This window comes from Grampus griseus, assembly GCF_964374135.1.
Source record: "Grampus griseus genome assembly, chromosome: 19".
Classification (NCBI taxonomy): domain Eukaryota; kingdom Metazoa; phylum Chordata; class Mammalia; order Artiodactyla; family Delphinidae; genus Grampus; species Grampus griseus.
Window position 1 is genome coordinate 45307668 of NC_139013.1, and position 19414 is coordinate 45327081.

At 41.7% G+C, this 19414-nt stretch overlaps 1 protein-coding gene across 2 annotated transcripts in view; it reads right to left on the bottom strand.

The window, feature by feature from the left end:
- Positions 1-19414, bottom strand: part of SF3B3 (splicing factor 3b subunit 3) — a 48208-nt gene that overhangs the window by 4388 nt on the left and 24406 nt on the right. For both annotated transcript variants that reach the window (XM_082677524.1, XM_082677525.1), the window contains exons 11-20: positions 18031-18103; positions 12617-12768; positions 12156-12311; positions 10990-11145; positions 10345-10488; positions 6963-7085; positions 6073-6227; positions 1657-1831; positions 747-952; positions 492-648 (exon numbers count right to left, since the gene is read on the bottom strand). In XM_082677524.1, coding sequence (XP_082533650.1) covers positions 492-648; positions 747-952; positions 1657-1831; positions 6073-6227; positions 6963-7085; positions 10345-10488; positions 10990-11145; positions 12156-12311; positions 12617-12768; positions 18031-18103 — 1497 coding nt within the window. The remainder of the gene's footprint in view (positions 1-491; positions 649-746; positions 953-1656; positions 1832-6072; positions 6228-6962; positions 7086-10344; positions 10489-10989; positions 11146-12155; positions 12312-12616; positions 12769-18030; positions 18104-19414) is intronic.

Here is a 19414-nt window from a genome sequence, read left to right on the forward strand (position 1 = left end):
GAAGAGAGAATAGGAATTTCTTCTATTTTAAAAATTATGGTAAAATATACACGACTTAATATTTAAACCATTTTCAAGTATATAGTTCAGTAACATTAAGCATATTCACAGTGTTGCACAATCATCACCACTATCCATCCCCAGAACTTTATTATCTTTCCAAGGGAAACTGTGTAACCATTAAACAGAAATCCACATTGTCACCCCTGCCCCGAGAATATTAATTCATTAGAACTGCTGAATTTTGGTTACAAATTGCTGCCTACTTAGTAAGACTAGAAAACAAGGGGCTACTTCAGTATGCATCTATTCCCCATGGAGGGTGGTTAGCACACAGGCCTCCTGTGGGACCAGCAAGCAGTGGAGCTTCACTGGAGCATTTTTCACGTGCCACCAAGAGATGGATCAGAAAGACCTGATCCACAACTTACACAAAAGTGGGGAAGTTTAGTAGGACCTAAGAACCAGGAAAACCACTGGCTGGTTCCTACCTTGTGTAAAAACTCCAGTTTTTCCCCATTGTTCACGAGCTTGTAGGTATAGACAAAGCCCCCGGCTACAGATCGGGGATTCAGTATCAGGTCTTTGGCCACACCCACCAGCACATACCAATCATCGCCAGTGTTGGAGAACCTGCACACAGCCACACTGCATTTACAGAGAAAGAATCAGGAGTCAGGTATTAGTCACAGCCCAGAGAATTCCCATTCCAGTCTTCAAAACTCTGTATGTCCTGGGCTCCTTACCTAAAAGCAGCTTCATTCTGTTCCAGCTGGACAAGGTCCAGTGTGTTCCCCTGAATAGGATTCATCACTCGGATCACAGAGGCCCACTGTCCATTGCCAGCCTTAGGAGCTCCAAAAATGGACTCAGGGAGGTTTTCATTGAGGAATGCTGCTGCCATCTCCGCAGCCAGCTCTCGCTCATCCTCCCCTGCTGCTTCTACCATTTCCTAAATCCAAAGAACCAAGGAAGAGTTGGTGTGTTCAGAGGCGGGTGCTGGATGAGAAGTGGACAAGTAGCAAGAACACCTCCAGGGAGTGTTCATAATACACAAAGTAGCCAAATCTGTCCACCAAAATCAGGATCAAAGGGAGAGGTATACAGACAAGGGGAAGAGGAAAGATCACTAAGGGGAAACTAAAGAACTAACATCAGCTGTGGCGAATACTTGACTGGCGGTCTGAGAAACATGAAGATGAAAACACCTTTTTTCTATCTAACCCATCTGATTTCTCTTGCTAAGGCTACTTGTTTCCTCTTTTCTAGGCCAGATACAGTTTTATATAGTTGGGACCATTTGTTTTTTGCTGGGAAATGATTTCTGGAAGGAGCTGGTGTTGTGGGAAATACAAAAGCAGTCTCCTCTGGGCCCAATTTCAGGAAACAGATTGTTTTGGAAGTTCCAGGACTGGAGAACCGTTCCAGAGAAGTAGCTGAATACTGAATAAACCCAGCTCAGCGTTTTAGTCCTGTCACAAGAAAGCCTCTAAAACCAAGGACTGTGGCAAAGGGCTCTGCTTGAAGGACCTGAAAAGAGGCTGGATCTTCAAATATAACAAAGACTACAGCCATCAATTACACAGAGGTTTAAACTTTTCAACACAATTTCATAGGAATGCCTTTTTATTGAACCCTGAAGGTTAAATGCATTACCTCTGCCATCTGCTGCTTCCTCTGAGCTTTTGTGGCCTCAGTGTAGGCATTATGGTCAGTCTCAATGATGATAAGGTTGTTACTTTCAGGGTGGATGACAAATTTCCTGGGTGTGTACTGCAGTGGAAAGGCTACTTGATTGAAGACAGCACCCAGCTTCTCCAATGCCAAAATCCTATGGCAAAAGGCAAGGAGTTAATAGGTCACCCAGTCAGGACCAAGAAACTGGTGTTGAAATGGTCTATAAGCAGTCACAGCAAACACATCAATCCCTAAAGCTCTAATGTTGGCATTAGACAACAAGAAACAATAGCCTTCTTATCTAGATGATTACACGTAAGAGACAAGGAGATCAGGGGAGGGCCTTTACTTTAGCAACAGCCCATCACTGTTCATGGTGATTCCAGTTCCACCCGTGAAACCTACATTAGAACCCTCAAAGGATTTTTTATCCTTCCAATGATAATGTGACAGTGAAAAGTCAAAATTTCCTCTTGATTATTACTGACAAACGCTGATATAAGGAGTACGAATTCCAGGGCTTCCCTGGTGGTGCAATGGTTAAGAATCCGCCTGCCAATGCAGGCGACACGGGTTCGAGCCCTGGGCCGGGAAGATCCCACATGCCGTGGAGCAACTAAGCCTGTGAGCCACAACTACTAAGCCTGAGCTCTAGAGCCCACGAGCCACAGCTACTGAGCCCACAAGCCACAACTACTGAAGCCCATGCGCCTAGACCCATGCTCCGCAACAAGAGAAGCCACTGCGATGAGAAGCCTGCACACCGCAACGCAGACCCAATACAGCCAAAAAAGTAAATTAATAAAATTAAATTTAAAAAAAAGAGTACCAATTCCAAATTTGCTGTGAAGCACTGCAATTATCTGAACATATGTGGTACTTGTATGACAGTGTTTCATAAAATAAACTGGATGCCATCCTGAACGAAAATCACCTAAGCTTTAGGAAATCCACAACGACGCACAAAGAGATGGCAAGTATGAGTTCTACAACCTTTGTCAAAAGGGACAGAGATGTGGACTTCCCTGGTGACACAGTGGTTGAGAGTCCGCCTGCCGATGCAGGGGACACGGGTTCGTGCCCTGGTCTGGGAGGATCCCATATGCCATGGAGCAGCTGGGCCCATAAGCCATGGCCACTGAGCCTGCGCTCTGCAATGGGAGAGGCCACAACAGTGAGAGGCCCGCGTACCGCAAAAAAAAAAAAAAAAAAAAAAAAAAAGGGACAGAGATGTGCATTAAGTCAAATTATAAGCAAAATGAGCAGAGAACCCAGATGCTCTTAAAAATATAGACACTTGGTCTCTAACAATGGAGTTTTATTTTTAATTTAAATATTCTTACAGATCATATACAATCTGACAGCAGACCTAAAAAACAATGGAAAATAGGAAAAACCATTTCAAAGTGCTTAAAGAAAAAAACAGCTAATTAAGAATCATTAAGGGACTTCCCTGGTGGCGCAGTGGTTAAGAATCCGCCTGCCAATGCAGGGGACATGGGTTCGAGCCATGGTCTGGGAAGATCCCACATGCCGCGGAGCAACTAAGCCTGTGTGCCACAACTACTAAGCCTGTGTGCCACAACTACTGTAGCCCGTGTGCCTAAAGCCTGTGCTCCACAGCAAGAGAAGTCACTGTAATGAAAGCCCACGCACTGCAGCAAAGAGTAGCCACCATTCACCACAACTAGAGAAAGCCTGTGCACGGCAACGAAGAACCAATTCAGCCATAAATAAATAAATAAATGTATTTTTAAAAAAATCATTAAAAAAGAGTACAATATAAAAACCAGAACATCTTCTAATAGACTATGATTAACAACATTCCACTCCCATAAATATCCAAATATTCTGAGGGGATAATTAGCAAGGTCCCTTTACTTGCAGACATTAAATCAAATACTTTACCAACATGTGAGTAAAAAAAAAAGATCAACTGCTAAACATCAAAAACTGTCATTCTGCAAGGAAAAAAAAAGTACGGCATTTAAAAAACCCACAACTCCTGAGTTTTGATTCTTCTAGTCCAACCCACACACTGGCCTGCTTTCATAAAGGCACTCTACCACACCAAAAGGCAGACTCCAGACAGAGGCAGCACCTGTCCTAAGGGAGAAACATAACATGGGAAGGGACACAGATGCTCCGGTGTTGTATTCTTCCTTGGAAAACATGAGGCTAGCCAGCGTTTGTCAAAGTGGGGCATATACCACTGCTGATACCCAAGATGACTTCAGGCAGTTCTCAGATGGAGTTTTTTTTTTTTTTTAATATTTATTTGGCTGCACCAGGTCTTAGTTGCAGCATGCAGGATCTAGTTCCCTGACCAGGGATCGAACCCGGGCCCCTGCATTGGGAGCACAGAGTCTTAACCACTGGACCACCAGGGAAGTCCCTAAGATGGAGTTTTTAAAATATAATTCTTTAAAAAATAATTAGCCTTTTGTGTGCCAAAGGATACCACCAAGAAAGTGAAAAGACAGGACTTCCCTGGTGGCGCAGTGGTTAAGAATCCGCCTACCAATGCAGGGGACACAGGTTCGAGCCCTGGTCCAGGAAGATCCCACATGCCGCGGAGCAACTAAGCCCGTGCGCCACAACTACTAAGCCTGCGCTCAAGAACCAACGAGCCCCAACTACTGAGCCCATGTGCCACAACTACTGAAGCACACACACCTAGAGTCTGTGCTCCGCAACAGAGAGAAGCCACTGCAATGAGAAGCCCGCTCACCACAACGAAGAGTAGCCCCCACTTGCCACAACTAGAGAAAGCCCACGCGCAGCAACGAAGACCCAACGCAGCCATAAATAAATAAATACCGAAAGAAAAGAAAGTGAAAAGACAATCCACAAGAGAAAATATCTGCAAATCATATTATCTGATAAGGCAGTTGTATCTAAAACATAAAAAGAACTCTTACAAATTCAATGACAAAAAGACAACCCAATTAAAAAATGGGCAAAGGATCTGAATAGACATTACTCCAAAGAAGAACAAAGAGCCAATATAAGCACATGAAATGATGCTCAACATCATTAACCATCAAAGAAATGCACATCTAAACCACAATGAGATATCACTTCACACTCTCTAGGATGGCTAGAATCAAAAAGTCATATAATAACAAGTGTTGGTAAAGATGTGCAGAAATTGGAATCCTCAAACCTCATTGGTGAAAACGTAAAATAGTCTAGCCACTTTGGAAAGCAGCCTGGCAGCTCCTCAAAAAGTTGAACAGTTACCAACAATTCCACTCTTGCAGGTACATACCCAAGGAAAATGAAAATATACACCCACATAAAAACTTGTACATGAGTGTTCACAGCAGCGTTATTCATAATAACCAAAAGTGAAAGTGAATGGTTCTGACAGTAAGTACTATGGACAGTGGTGTTTAAACTATGTTCCCAAGAATTCTTCTTATATGTTTCACACAGCAGCCTTCCCTGATATTGTTCTGGGGGAAAAATGTTCTGCTGCTACAAAAAGTTTGAAAACCTGTGGAATTGTCAAAATTAATAAGGAATCAAGGAGATAGAGAGCACACGTCGATAAAACAATTAGAGGATACATGGATGAGGCTAGGCCTTGAAAGGCAGAGATGTGTGTGGGAAGCATTCCAAGGACAGCTGCAGAGATAAAAAACCAGGCAGGAATATATGGAGGTATGCAGGGAGAGTAATTCTGCTGGAGCATAAGGTATACAAAGGTGCTGACACTTAGAAAGAGAGCGACAATGACTGAAAAGTTCCAAAAGTTTTTGCAAACAAATCTGGCAGTTCACTTGATTAAGTACCAAGTGACTCATATATCAAGAGGTCAGAGTTCCATTGTAAACAGCCAACAGTTATAACCAGGACATGTATGACCAACAGTTATAACCAGGACATGTATGACACTAGTGGCATTAAAGGGTTAAAAAAGAAAACAAACACAACCAACCGCCAAAACTCGAGACAGTCAAACTGAATAGGTTATTTTCCATCTTGCAATACAGACAGTGTTCACTCCAATGTGATCAGTGTAAATAATGTCAACCTGCAAAAGGCCTAAATAATTTATATTGGTTAATATTTAAGATATAACATTGCAAATGCAAGACAGAGTGAGAAAAGATTATCAGTGAGCCAACAACGCCTGCTCTAAAACCAATCCAATGGCATGGCCCTTGAAAACAAGAATCTTAAAAATCTCAGAGACTGAACTACACTGCTGAGTATAAAAACTTGGCACTGAAGGTCTAAACAGAAGCTAAAACTCCCAAACACCAAGACTTGGCTACCAGGTACTTAAATCCTGAGCCAAATGAAGGTTTCAATTACAACACTAGTGCCATGGCAAAAAGTCAGCTCTCTGCAGCCTCTTGCGGGGCTTCAACTGTGGGGCTCTCTCACCTCAGGGTATTGGTGGAGATGGCCACAATGCCCTCAGGGCACTGTTCAGAGGCGAAGCCAGATGCAAATTCCAGGGTCTCGTAAGACAGGGGGGTGAGATGGAAACGAGATTGGTAAGAATAGCTCAACCATGAGCGGCTTGACATGGCCAACACCTGAGGAAAGAAAAACATCTCCAATAAGCTTGGGAAAAGCCCAAACATGGTATGCTAACCAAATTATCCTATCCCCAAATTTCAGTGTGCAGAATATCCCAAGGAATTTTAGAAACCTAAAGGGCTACCTTAAGAAAAACAGGCCTAGAGAAGAGGCAGTATGGCTTACTATTTGCTAAAAGCATTGGCTATTAGCCAGATGACCTACTAATCACTCAATCTCTGAGCCCCAGTTTCCACATGTGTAAATTGGGAATACTATCACAAGGCTGGATAGTTGCAAGTATTAAATGCAGTAACAAGTAAAGAACTAGCAGAGCACCCGGCAACACTGATATTCTTAGCTACAAAGGACACAATGTTTCCCAGCCTCTTTCACATTACACAGTAAGCCATGACACTGATACCAGGTTGCTCCTGGGTAGTGGTATCCTACATCGGAGGTTTCCAGCTAACTGTCAGTATACTCCATTTGCTCAGCCTCAGGATTGAAGGGATCAGTATTCTAACTCACCTATAACCAAATCATGGCACAGTGCCATGGAAATCCAGTTAAGAAGCTCTAGATTAAGGGACCCAAGACTTCCCACATGAAGGAAACTAATCAAGATAAAGCTAATGTCAACTAACTACAACACTGGTGAATTAATGACAGCAAAATTTATACCAAGGGGATTTTTCTCAGCTGATGCCACTAACATCCAAAAACACTATCTCGCCCCTTTCATTACTTACTGCCTCCTGGCCTTGCATCCGGACACGAAAGAGTTTCACAGGACGGGACCCCAGGTACCTAGTGCGGGTGTCAGACAGATCCCCAGTGACAGGGTCCAGGACTGTTCTCAGCAACACACCATTCTAATAAAAAGGAGAGGAGTGGTTAAAGCCTATACATAATGGAAGCTTCTTTAGCTACTTAATTTCAGAGCAAATGGAAGGAAATGACTAGGTGGTTTAAATATATACTAATCAGCCAGCCATTCATTCACTCTCTCCTAAATCACTCTCACTCAAATAGCTATTGAGTATTTACTAAGTGAAAAGCACAGTTACTTTTCACTGTGTATCCTTAAAAATATTTTTACCAAGTATGTTAAACTCTTCTTCATAATTTTAAGTTTTAAGATATATGCACAGTTTAATATCCACGCCTATTGTGGTCTCTAAATACCATTTCCCTTAAAAAGAATAAGAATCCTAAGAGAAATGGCTTCTTCAGGTCTGAAGCAAGAATGTTCCAAATGTGTGTGGGGCACTTTGTTATGCCAGGAAGAAGCCTCCAAAGATAGTGGGGTCATGTTAAAAGGACAAAGGAGCCAACTTGAAAGGGGAATTCCCACTCATCTAAAATGTGGCAATTTAGCATCCAAAACAACTACAATAGTTTGATGCACAAATATTATAAAATCTGCAAGTTCATAATGTTATTTAAAAAACAAAACAAAACAAACACTTCATCAGTCTTCATTGGAGTATGCTACGGCACCAACTCCTTACTCTGAAAATAAGTGAGCAAAGGGGAAAAAAATGAAATATTTATCCTTTCCCTATATGAACTGTACTTCAGGGTAAGCAAAGATATAAAGCAAATTTTGTCTCTAGAGAAAAGTTCCAGCTAATTAAAGAACAAAATAGAAAACCATCACTTCCCAACCCCTAATGAATCTAAGCAATGTGTATCACTGGCTGTTATTAAGTAAAAGATGGACAGGGAGCTTTAAAACAGGTCATTCAAAATAGATACTAACATTCTAACATCACTAAATTAGGTGGGACAACCAGACTTCATACGCCACCGGATATAATAGGAAAACAAATGGCACCTATAAAAATATTCTTGTCCCTCACCAAAAACAAATCTAATCAACCTCTTGGTCTGTGCTATCTAATACTATAGCCATCAAGCCACATGTGGTTAGTCAGAATTAGAAGTGTGCTATTAGGACTTCCCTGGTGGCGCAGTGGTTAAGAATCCACCTGCCAATGCAGGGGACACGGGTTTGAGCCCTGGTCCAGGAAGATCCCACATGCCATGGAGCAACTAAGCCCGTGCGCCACAACTACTGAGCCTGCACTCTGGAGCCTGCGAGCCACAACTACTGAAAGCCCGTGAGCCTAGAGGCCGTGCTCCGCAACAAGAGAAGCCACTGCAATGAGAAGCCTGCGCACCGCAATTAAGAGTAGAGAAAACAGAGAAAGCCTGCGCGCAGCAACGAAGACCCAATGCAGCCAAAAATAATTTTTTTAAAAAAAGTGCTGTTAAGTGCAAAGTACCAAATAGCAGATTTCAGAGACCTAGTTCTCCCCATACCCAAAAAAATAAAAGGGAGAAAACATAAAATATCTTAATTCTCTACTGACTACAAATTGAAATGATATTTTGGATATACTAGGTTAAATAAAACATTAAAATTTAACTCCATCTGTTCCTTTTTTGTGGCTACTGAAAAACTTAAAATTAGACCTGTGGCTTGCATTATATTTTTAATGGATAGCATGGTCTAATCTACCCACCAGTTTGCAGGAACATTAAACACACAAGGAATGACTCTGTCAAATCCAGAAGGTGGGAAATTCCACAAGAAAAGTGATCTGGTTTCTTTAAAAAAATTTTTTTTAACAGGTTGGGACAGTTATTAAAAGAAACATAAAAAGATAAATCAAGCAGATGAAAACTGTGGACAGCTTTATGTAGATCCCGAGTAGAACCAAATGTAAAAACATTTTTGGGAAAAGAAAAAAAAAGGAGAAAACTAGAATATGGGGATATCAGATGACATTAGGGAATTGTTAGGGCCTCCCTGGTGGTGCAGTGGTTTGAGAATCCGCCTGCCAATGGAGGGGACACGGGTTTGAGCCCTGGTTCGGGAAGATCCCACATGCCGCGGAGCAACTAAGCCCGTGTGCCACAACTACTGAGCCTGCACCCTAGAGCCCTCGAGCCACAACTACAGAAGCCCGTGTGCCTAGAGGCCGTGCTCCGCAACAAGAGAAGCCACTGCAATGAGAAGCCCGCGCACTGCAATGAAGAGTGGCCCCACTCACCAAAACTAGAGAAAAAGCCTGTGCGCAGCAACAAAGACCCAACGCAGCCAGCCATAAACAAACAAAGGAATTGTTAAATTTTGTTGAGCATGATCATATTAAGGCCTCAACACACACACACCCCTCGGCACAGCTACATTCTCAAGTAATTAAAGATGAAACTATATACCATATTGGATCTGCATTAAAATACTCCAGGAAAAAGAAAAGAAGGGGAAAAGACAAAGTGCTGATAACTGGTAATAAGTACACGGAGGTGCATTACATTAGTCTAACTCCTGGGCATGTTTGAGAAATTCTAAATTAGGAAGTGAAATTAAAAAGCAAAAAGTACCTGGCCTAGATGAAAACAAAAAGTATCAATATATGGTCAAAACCCCTGACAATCTCTGATCCTTAGGTTCCTGCCTTTTGGGCCATGAAGAGCTCAGGTGCTTTGACAACAGGGACCATCTAGGGGCCCTCTTGGAGCCCATTATGAACTGTGAGACCCTCCGTATCCAGGGGTTCTGAATTCACGGATTCAACCAACCATAGATCAAAAATATTTGAGGGGAAAAAAAAAAATTCCAGAAAATTCCAAAAACCGAAACTTGAATTTGCAGCAGCTATTTATATAGCATTTACCTTGTATTAGGTAATTAAGTAATCTAGAGATGATTTAAAGTGTATGAGAATATGCAATTACTATGCCATTTTATATAAGAGACTTGAGTATCCTCAGACTTTGGTATCCAAGGGAGATCCTGGAACCAATCCCCCAAGGATACCAAAGGACAACCGTATTAGTTTCAAAAGGTGCATACTGTGAGTACAGGCAACTCTTAAGAACCCCATCTAGTTCTGCCACAGAACAGCGATTGCTAAGCATTTTTATCAAAAGCTCTTCATAAAAATACTTTTTTCTAGGCCTGATTTGTTCTAATTAGAGGTGAAGTAAGTGGAACACAGAGCAGCATTGCTCACTTCTCATAAGGTGGGTAACTGAAACCATAGGCACAGTATTGAACAAAGGAGTCATGAAAGTAAAAGAAGCCATGACACCAACAATGTGAGTTTCTAGATCTCTTACCTGTAGCCCAATATTCAGGTATAAGAAGCCAATAGAGCCCCTCTCACCCAGCTCATCCTGCTTCTCAGTCCCACCCATTTCCACAATACACAAGGACTCAGGCTGGGCTGGGAGAGCCTGCATGCTCAAAGGTTGCAAACAGTCCTAAGGGGGAAAGAGAAAAGAATAAAACATGGGAAATGACCAATTTTGGAAAAAACCTACCCAGAGAAATCTAATTCTAGAAGTGAAGAACAACTCTTTCTCATGGACAGGGAAAACCTGAAAAAGGAGTTCTATTTAGACTGAACCTTAAAACAATCTCTGGAGAGGATTGTGCTTTCCTTTTTTTTTTTGCAAAAGTGGATAATGGTAAAAGTAAATATGCAAAGGGCACCTCTTTAAAGTCATCCAAGGCCCTTTTCTGTAAACACAGTCTTGGATTTTTTTTTTTGTTTCTGTTTAAACTAAAAAAGGGAATCAAGCCATAAGCCAAAGAAGCAGGCACTGCAGAAGACTCCTGAGGTGTGCTGCTACAATAATCAGGAGAAGCAGCAGGTGGAGATTTCAGGGTCCAGCCCAGCTGATCTCAGAGAGGGACATCAAAAATGGGTCAGGTGCTCAGGTTCCAAGTGGAAGATCCTTAAAGTTGAGAGTGACACTCACTGAGGGATCCAGGGAGATGATTCTGACAGTATTGTCCACCAGCCCCACAGCCAGGAAGCGAGACCGCTGCTCTCCAGGGGGGACGTTGGCCAGACTCATGCACACCACATCTGCTGACATCTCCTTCCGTTCTGTGTATTCATTCAGCTGTCCTGACTACAGGAATGAAGACAGAGAGAGGTCACAAACCACTCCAACTTGCCCCCAAACCCTGGGCCTGGAGAACAAAGGGAGCTTGTTAAGTTCCTTTTTGCTTCCTCGCACTCTTCTTACTATAATCAATGACCAAGAATATCTCTACCTAAGGTTCCAAGATTAAACTCTACAGGCTAATGGAAAGCAAAATTACTGACAAGAGAATCAAGAGACCCTTGACAAGTATAATGCACCACAAATTTTCTAAGCCAACCTAGCTCTCAGGAAATGAAAATACATAAAATTGTTTATTTGTTCATGAAAATACTCTGGGTGAAAGAGAATTCAAATATGGCATTTAAAGACAAAACCCCTCACTCATAGGTACAGTTGGACTATACAAGTTGGCCACAACCAGAGACTTCTTAAGAACATAATTAAACACACCTGACATCCTTCCATATATAAAAGTAAAATAAGTTTCTGAAATTGATTCAGATTGCAGAAACTAAACATATGGCAAGTATCTGGTGGAAAACTAGAGTGTGCAGGGCAGAAAAAGTGTTTCATTGCTAAGATGGCATTTCATAACTCCAATTAGCATTAAAGACATGAAAACATATCCACCTCCAACCCCCTTGTAAAGGGCTTTAGGACACTTTCCCTTCTCATTTCCCTTTCATTTTTAAAATTTTATTTTTTATGTTTTAATAGATCTTTATTGGAGTATAACTGCTTCACAATACTGTGTTAGTTTTTTGTGTGCACAACAAAGCGAATTAGCCATATGCATACACATGTCCCCATATCCCCTCCCTCCCACCCTCCCTTTCCCACCCCCTAGGTCATCGCAAAGCACCAAGCCTATCTCCCTGTGCTACGCTGCTGCTTCCCACCAGCCAACTATTCTACATTTGGTAGTGTTCATTTCCCTTTCTCATGAATATGTAATCTAGATACCTGGACTGCAACTCCCATCTTCACCTCTGAACCCTACATTAAGTCCCACAGTGAATGGTAAAATAACATACGGGATCCATTTCAAAATAGACCAGTTCTCCTCCTGTCAGGGCGATCACCACTTGTCGTTGGTTCACTGCACATTTCACAATTGTTTTCTTTCCAGGAGTCTTCCACTCATTGACTCTCTTGTCTGCTCGTATGTGCCGAATGCCATCAGGATACACCTTGAGGCAGTAACAGAAAGAAACCCAACTTTAGCAATTTGACTCATCACTCAAGCATGACCCTCACACGTATCAGATCTGTCAGATCTAGAGGCACTGTATTTGAGGCACCAGTTGGGTCAATGACAAAAAAGAGTTAAGAGGTCCCAGGCAAGGTTAACTTCAAAAAAGTTCATGTTTTGCAGCATCCATTTCAAAGAAGTTCAAAGCTCCTTAAATGTGAACCCAGCAATCTACACCATAATGAGGTCAAAGAAAGGACAAAGTAAGGTGAGCAGGTTAAGCAGCTCTCTGAGAATCCTCACCTGCACTAAGGCATCATCTCCTAACAAGGAGCAGGACAAGGTTGGGGTAGTGCCCAGAAACCCAGAGTCAGTCACTTCTTCTACAGTCTCTCCAATGGACAACACAAGTGTGGCATTCACGAAAGACACAATGATGTAAGCATCAAACTCATCTGAAAAGGAAAGAGAAGAAAGAAGTGGGTTAGCTAAGAACTCATTAGTTACAAAGCCAAATGAGACACACTAAGCATTCTCTTCAGAAACTTTCCAAGGCACTTCTTCTATGTGTAGTCATCACACACAGTCATGTGGCAAACAGCACAGGATGATCCAAAAGATAATTAAAGGTCATAACAGCCTACAGATATACTTTGCTTCCTTAAATGGCTAAATAGTACATAAACTAGACATGCCCACATCTAATACCTTTGAAAATTAATATTTTCTTGAGACATTTGCTAGAAAAATGCGAGAGAACAAAGAGGAAATTTTGTATACAATATTTATATGTACTGAAGCTACAGTTTCAGATGCCAATCACAATCCATTCTTAAGAGATACTCCCTATAACCAAGGAAGGTCCCCATTTTCTTCCAAAAGTATCTTATGTGAGAACACAAGACCTAATGAATAAAATAGTGATTACTTAAGCCTCCAAGAGACTAAGACATTCTAGGGTTGGAAACTGAGAATCCTAGGATGTCCCAAAAGGAATGATGTAAGAACACTGGATAACCAGGGAGGGGGTGGGTGGTGGTGGTAGTTTATATTGTGAGCCCTTGAACTCTCTAGTTTTTCACATTTAAAAATATCACCATTCGATGGTCATGAGCAATCCTATTAGAACTTGCTTTTCATTTAATAAAATGCACTTGGATAAACAAACACCAACAAGTTTTTCAAGGAGGTCAGAGGTATACAGGCAACCCCAAAAGTTTCTCACACAGATCCCACAGTTAAAAGCTGTCTACTTCCTACACATTCCACCCTACAACATAAAACAACTTCTGTATGTATCTCCCACATCCAGCACAATGTTTGGCATAAAGCTTGATAAATGCTGAATAAATGTATTTTCATTTTTTTGAGATGAATTGAGATTTTCCTACTTTACATTTGAATTTTCTGTATCAATTCCCCTCTTCTTGTCCCCTTCACACAGAAATCAGGCAAACAAGGGATAGAATGACAAGCACACAAGGTACTAAATTAGAGTGGCTACCTCAGTCTTAGCAGAAGCAGCTGAAGGATCCTGCTTGCCTGAGTCCCTGTCAGAGCTCAACACCATAGGCCTGATCCACCCCACTCACATCAAGGACACAGTATGGATTGAGTGCTCCAAGGGTCATTCAGCTGAACTAAGATTACTCAATGAGTTCAGCAGAATCAGTGCTCTTTACAGAAAAAGGGGCCAGATGAAAATGTATTATTGGTATAACCTATAGTAGCATTCTGACCTATTAGCAGGACATAAAATCAATTTTGTGGACTGCAATCAGCATTTTAAAATAAATATATAGAAATAAATATAATTTATGAGGATGCCTCATAGTAAGGGTAAGTACTATTCTGCAAAACTGTTGCTTCAGTTAATAATACGTGTGCACTGAATGAGTGGCTGAAAGGCAAGGATCAAAGATCTTTCCCAATGGGTATAATCTAATGGCTACACCAGGAATCCAGAGCAAGGGTTCCATCATAAGGAATAACACTGAACAAGCAGATAATTTGTCTTAGATTACTTTACTATAACTGTCAACATGTATCGCATGCCTGGGGACACCTTATAAAATGGCTTTGTAAGAAGACCGCACTGTTCGCCATCATAAAACATGGAGTGTGGACGTGGTCGTCTCTGAAATGGATGCCTTAATAGCACACAACAAAACCATCTTCACTCTCCACACAACACCAAGCTTGGAAGCTTTGCTCCAGCTCTCAGTTTTTGAACTGGAAATTTCTGGTATGTAAAAGTAACAGGAATTGCTTAATTTTAACATTATATAAATATCGTGTCCTTTCCCATGTTCTCAACACTGAAACCTTGTATCTTAAAAGCTGTGCCAGAGCAAATTAAAGCCAAACAAAAACGGGCTCAAACTGGTCAGGATTTCAGGCTCTTCTTTCAGTCAAGGGAAAAGGTGGGCTTCCAGAAAAGAAACCACACATTTATAACTTACAAGCAGAGAATGAGGGGAGTGAGGGAAAAAGGACTGCCTGGGCCCTTATCCTTCCTCTGACCCAAGGTCCCAGACTGCTCAGGTATAAAAATAAAGAGATGCTTGGTGGACTTAAATAGGGTCTTATGCTTGCTGGGCAGTTCAACAAGGAGTAAAGCAATGACTGACACCTGAAAGCTCCTTTACATCACGGATTTCCTCAAAATATCCACTACCCTGTAAATACTAAGCACACTGTAACTTCTACCCTTTCCATTCTACAGTCAGGAGGACCAGAAACAGATAAGCTGCTCTTGTGTCCTAGGCAGGTTATAGGTTAAAAGGTGGACTTCAGAACAAAATCAAGCTTCACTCAAGATAAATGACTATGAACTATGAAATCTATGTTGCCTTCTTCCAGAGGTTTCAAATTTCATATAAATGACCATTAGTTCAACCCTCAGTGAAGAATCTATTAGGATATGAGAATGCATCTTTGTCTCAGTTAAAAAGGACTTCTATCTGTCTGAGCAATACGGAAGCAGCCCACAGAAGAGGGAATGCTTTCTTCTTCTCTCCCCTGCCTTAGTATCTCAGGCTCAAAAAACAGCTCACTACTCCAAAGGGAAAAGTGAGTGACCATCCAGATGATTTAGGCCTCCAATGTCTCACTCTCACTCTATACTCAGACTACTCAGTGCTTGTCTTGCCTCAGCACAGTCTTGCTTATACTCAAAAGAGAAAAAGGGGGGCTTTCTCCAGGACCTAATCTTTCAGTCAGTACATGTGGAACATTACAAAAACATCAAGAGAGAGTATGAAGTTAAGATTTTCTAGCCACAGCCTCTTTTAGCTTAATGAGAGGCAAATTAATCAAATGTTCCATATTCTGTAGGAGAAAGTGATTCCTGCCTCAAACTATTTAACATACAGGCAGATGGGTGTGCACCACTAACACTGCACATGGAGAGCCAACTGCAAAGTTACCCTCTGAAAGATGCTACCAGGGCAGCCTCAATATTTTGTGCAGGTCCCTCTCCCTGGGTAATCTCTAAGACCCCATAGTAGACCCTAGCAATAGGTACAAGGTACACACCTGTGGTGATCAGCACCTTCACCAGCCACCTGTGGAAGAGAAAAAAAGGCTTGGTATTGGTAGTGTGCATCACCAAGTACCAGCCAAGGTTAGTAGTTGCCTGGAAGACTGCAGCATGTGTGGACATGTGAAATAGTAACTTAGGGTATCTGGAAAGAGAATGAACAGAGAGAACTTGACCTGTTTTGTGGGTGATCACCCAAATTATAGTTTCTAAAGAGTAAAATTTATCAGGATGTAATCATTTCCTAGATTTTGGTATCTAGAGGACAAAACTTTTCAGCTACAAGTTCCATCATGCAACATACCACAGATCACGAACTTATCTAACTTACCCCAAAAGCCTTTCCTGATTCTCAAATACATGCCTGTTCCCTCTTCTCTAACCCCTCCTGGCAACATGCTTGTGCCTTTCATCACATCAGAACACACAACAGTTTTCTGTTTTGGTTTTGATTGCGGTACGCGGGCCTCTCACTGTGGTGGCCTCTCCCGTTGCAGAGCACAGGCTCCGGACGTGCAGGCCCAGCGGCCATGGCTCACGGGCCCAGCCGCTCCACGGCGTGTGGGATCCTCCTGGACCGGGGCACGAACCTGTGTACCCTGCATCGGCAGGTGGACTCTCAACCACTGCGCCATCAGGGAAGCCCACAACAGTTTTTTATACTTATCTTCTTTTTTAGATGGCACATGCCCTGAGAGTAGAGTCCTATCTTAATTACAAGGTAGCAGGATGAGAATACTGAACTTATCCTAGAAAACCAGCATGACCCAAACTCACTATAGGGTTAGTCAAATGAACACTGGATTGAGATTCGGGAGACACTGCTTTCAGTCTCTATTACCTAGGTGCCCTATCTTGGGATAGTCAACGCCTGTGATTTTCGGCCTTCTTCATAAAAATGAGGGGTTAACTTTCCTGCATATCTAAATTGATTTTACAGTAAAGTTTAATAAGTGAAAACAAAAACAAACAAAAAAAGAGGAGCAAACTAGGTTTTATCTCAAAGGCTCTTTCTAATTCAAACAGTCTGGGAAATGTTTTCAAGAGCCTAAATATCAACCAGCCAATCTGCCACCAAGCTAAAGCTGAACATCAACAGTGACCAGTTTCTTTATGAAGACATTACACAAAATGGGGAAATCTTTCAAAACCAATCATCCAATAATTACCTTTTCAGCTAAAATGAACCTACTAATTTCCTATTCACTTTTTTTTCTTTCTACTCAACTCAGATTGGATTCCAATGCTTACATGAGACAAAATCCACTAAAATGTGTACTCTATTAATAGAAACGAGATTTCCCTCCTCCACATTTCCCAGCTCCCTTAAATTTGTTCCATACAACCAAAACATCTAAATAGCAGGAAGATTTCCAGCTGTTTTCTTTAAAAAGCTTTGTATATTGGCCAGTCCCACATTCCTGAGGGAACAAGAAGAAAATGAGGTCTAGGAATAGAAATGACCTACGATCCCAAAGAATCAAAGGGAAAATGAGAATTGAGTTTCATCTCTAAGGGAATGAAATTCAGTTGTCACAAGATTTTCCTGCTATTGCACTAAAATGAATTTTCGCATAACTTTGAATTTTTTAGGATGAGGTGACCATTTTTATTCTGGAGCTCAGACTTCCTCTTTCCTCCATCTCTTCTTTTCTACTCACTCTAAAATTCTGATTCCATTCAATCAACCTCCGCTTTCCTTAAACACAACTATTATACCTATTGAGCATTAACAAGCTTTACCAATCTCTTAATACCCAGAATAATACCTTTAATTTCACTGTGATTTCAGCACAATAAGAGAGAAAACATCGTTGAAGAAAAAAGAAGCAAAAACTTTCCCTTACACCATACTCCTCACACAAATGGAAAGAGTATCTTAAAGATGAATAGTCAAAGAACACAACATACGACAGCTCTATCTATGATACTCAAGTGTATATGTACTGAATATTAACAGCCACCCTATGCTCCCCTTACCCATGTGTACAAAAAGTAGTAAGTGAAGGCACCCTGATTGGGAGAGCCTCAAAAACATGGTGTTGAGTCAGAAGAAGTTTCTAGTATATGGTGCTAGATGATGTGATATAGAAGCATTATGAATGCAGTCTCTTAAGCCTTCTATTGTCAGTGGCACCCAGACCCTCATTTTGACTGTTGGGAAAGGGCTGCTTACCTTCAATGTGCCGACGCACTGTCCAGACAGCATTGGGGTTACCGGGTAGCTCTGAGACAGCCATTTCTGATACCTGACAGGGAGAGGAGACAAATCACAGATCCAGTGAGCATGAAACTCAGCCCCTTGCTTACAACTACACTAGATAATACAGTCCCAACATAGCAGGGCTCACACTGTATACTTGATTAAAACACTGGAACCATCTAGTCAAAAAGAATGTAAGAACCAAAACGCTAGAGGCACTGGCAATTCCCATAATAGACTTCAGCAAGAAGTGATGGAACATCTAGGACAGTTGTTGCAGCCAAGACCAAACACTTCCTTTGGGTATAACATGCCTGCATCCTCCTCAAAGTGAGCACGTGGGAATGAAACAGTCCATCTAAGTTAGCATCCCATTTCTTTCTTTTTTGAAAATGTATTTATTTAATTGATTTTATTGTATTCGTTTTATTTTTGGCTGCGTTGGGTCTTCGTTGCTGCACGCGGGCTTTTTCTAGTCGTGGCGAGCAGGGGCTACTCTTCGTTGTGGTGCTTGGGCTTCTCACTGCGGTGGCTTCTCTTGTTGCGGAGCACGGGCTCTAGGCACGCGGGCTTCAGTAGTTGTGGCATGCGGGCTCAGTAGTTGTGGCTCGCGGGCTCTGGTGCGCAGGCTCAGTAGTTGTGGCACACGGGCTTAGTTGTTCTGCAGCATGTGGGATCTTCCCAGACCAGGGATTGAACCCGTGTCCCCTGCATTGGCAGGCAGATTCTTAACCACTGCACCACCAGGGAAGCCCTCCATTTCTTTTCTTTGTTCCCTCAAGGCCAAATTCCATCTCCCTTCACAGAACAATTCAAATGCCACATTCTTTAGGAAAAATCTTCCCTTATTCTCTTGGCTGGCAGTCATGTCTTCCTCATAAGTTCTCACAGGAATCACAATCACCACCTCTTAGGACCTAAACCTCACCACCTAAAAAGTGATCTGAGGAATTGTTTTGTCCTTCCTACTAGGTTCTTATGCTCCTTAAGGTCAGAGTCAAGAATCCTGTGAATGGCCTATAGGCTCTCAAATGAGAGTAAATGCAATACATAAGATGAACTCAAAATGATCTAGAGGAGAAAACTAGGTGTGGGTTATACATTAACTGTCTGTAACATCCTTGCAATTTTTCTGTAAATCTAAAACCATTCAAAAATAAAAATTTTATTAAGTGTTTTTTAAATGACCTAGAAATAAAAAATTAGGCAGCCTATTATACTGTACAGTGGAACTACATCTTATAGGAAGAACGCTAGTATATATATGAAAGACATTACCCTTTTGTTGGTTTACTGATGTGATAATAGCAGGAATACCTGATCGTGGTACAGGAGAATCTTGGAAAACTTCACCATC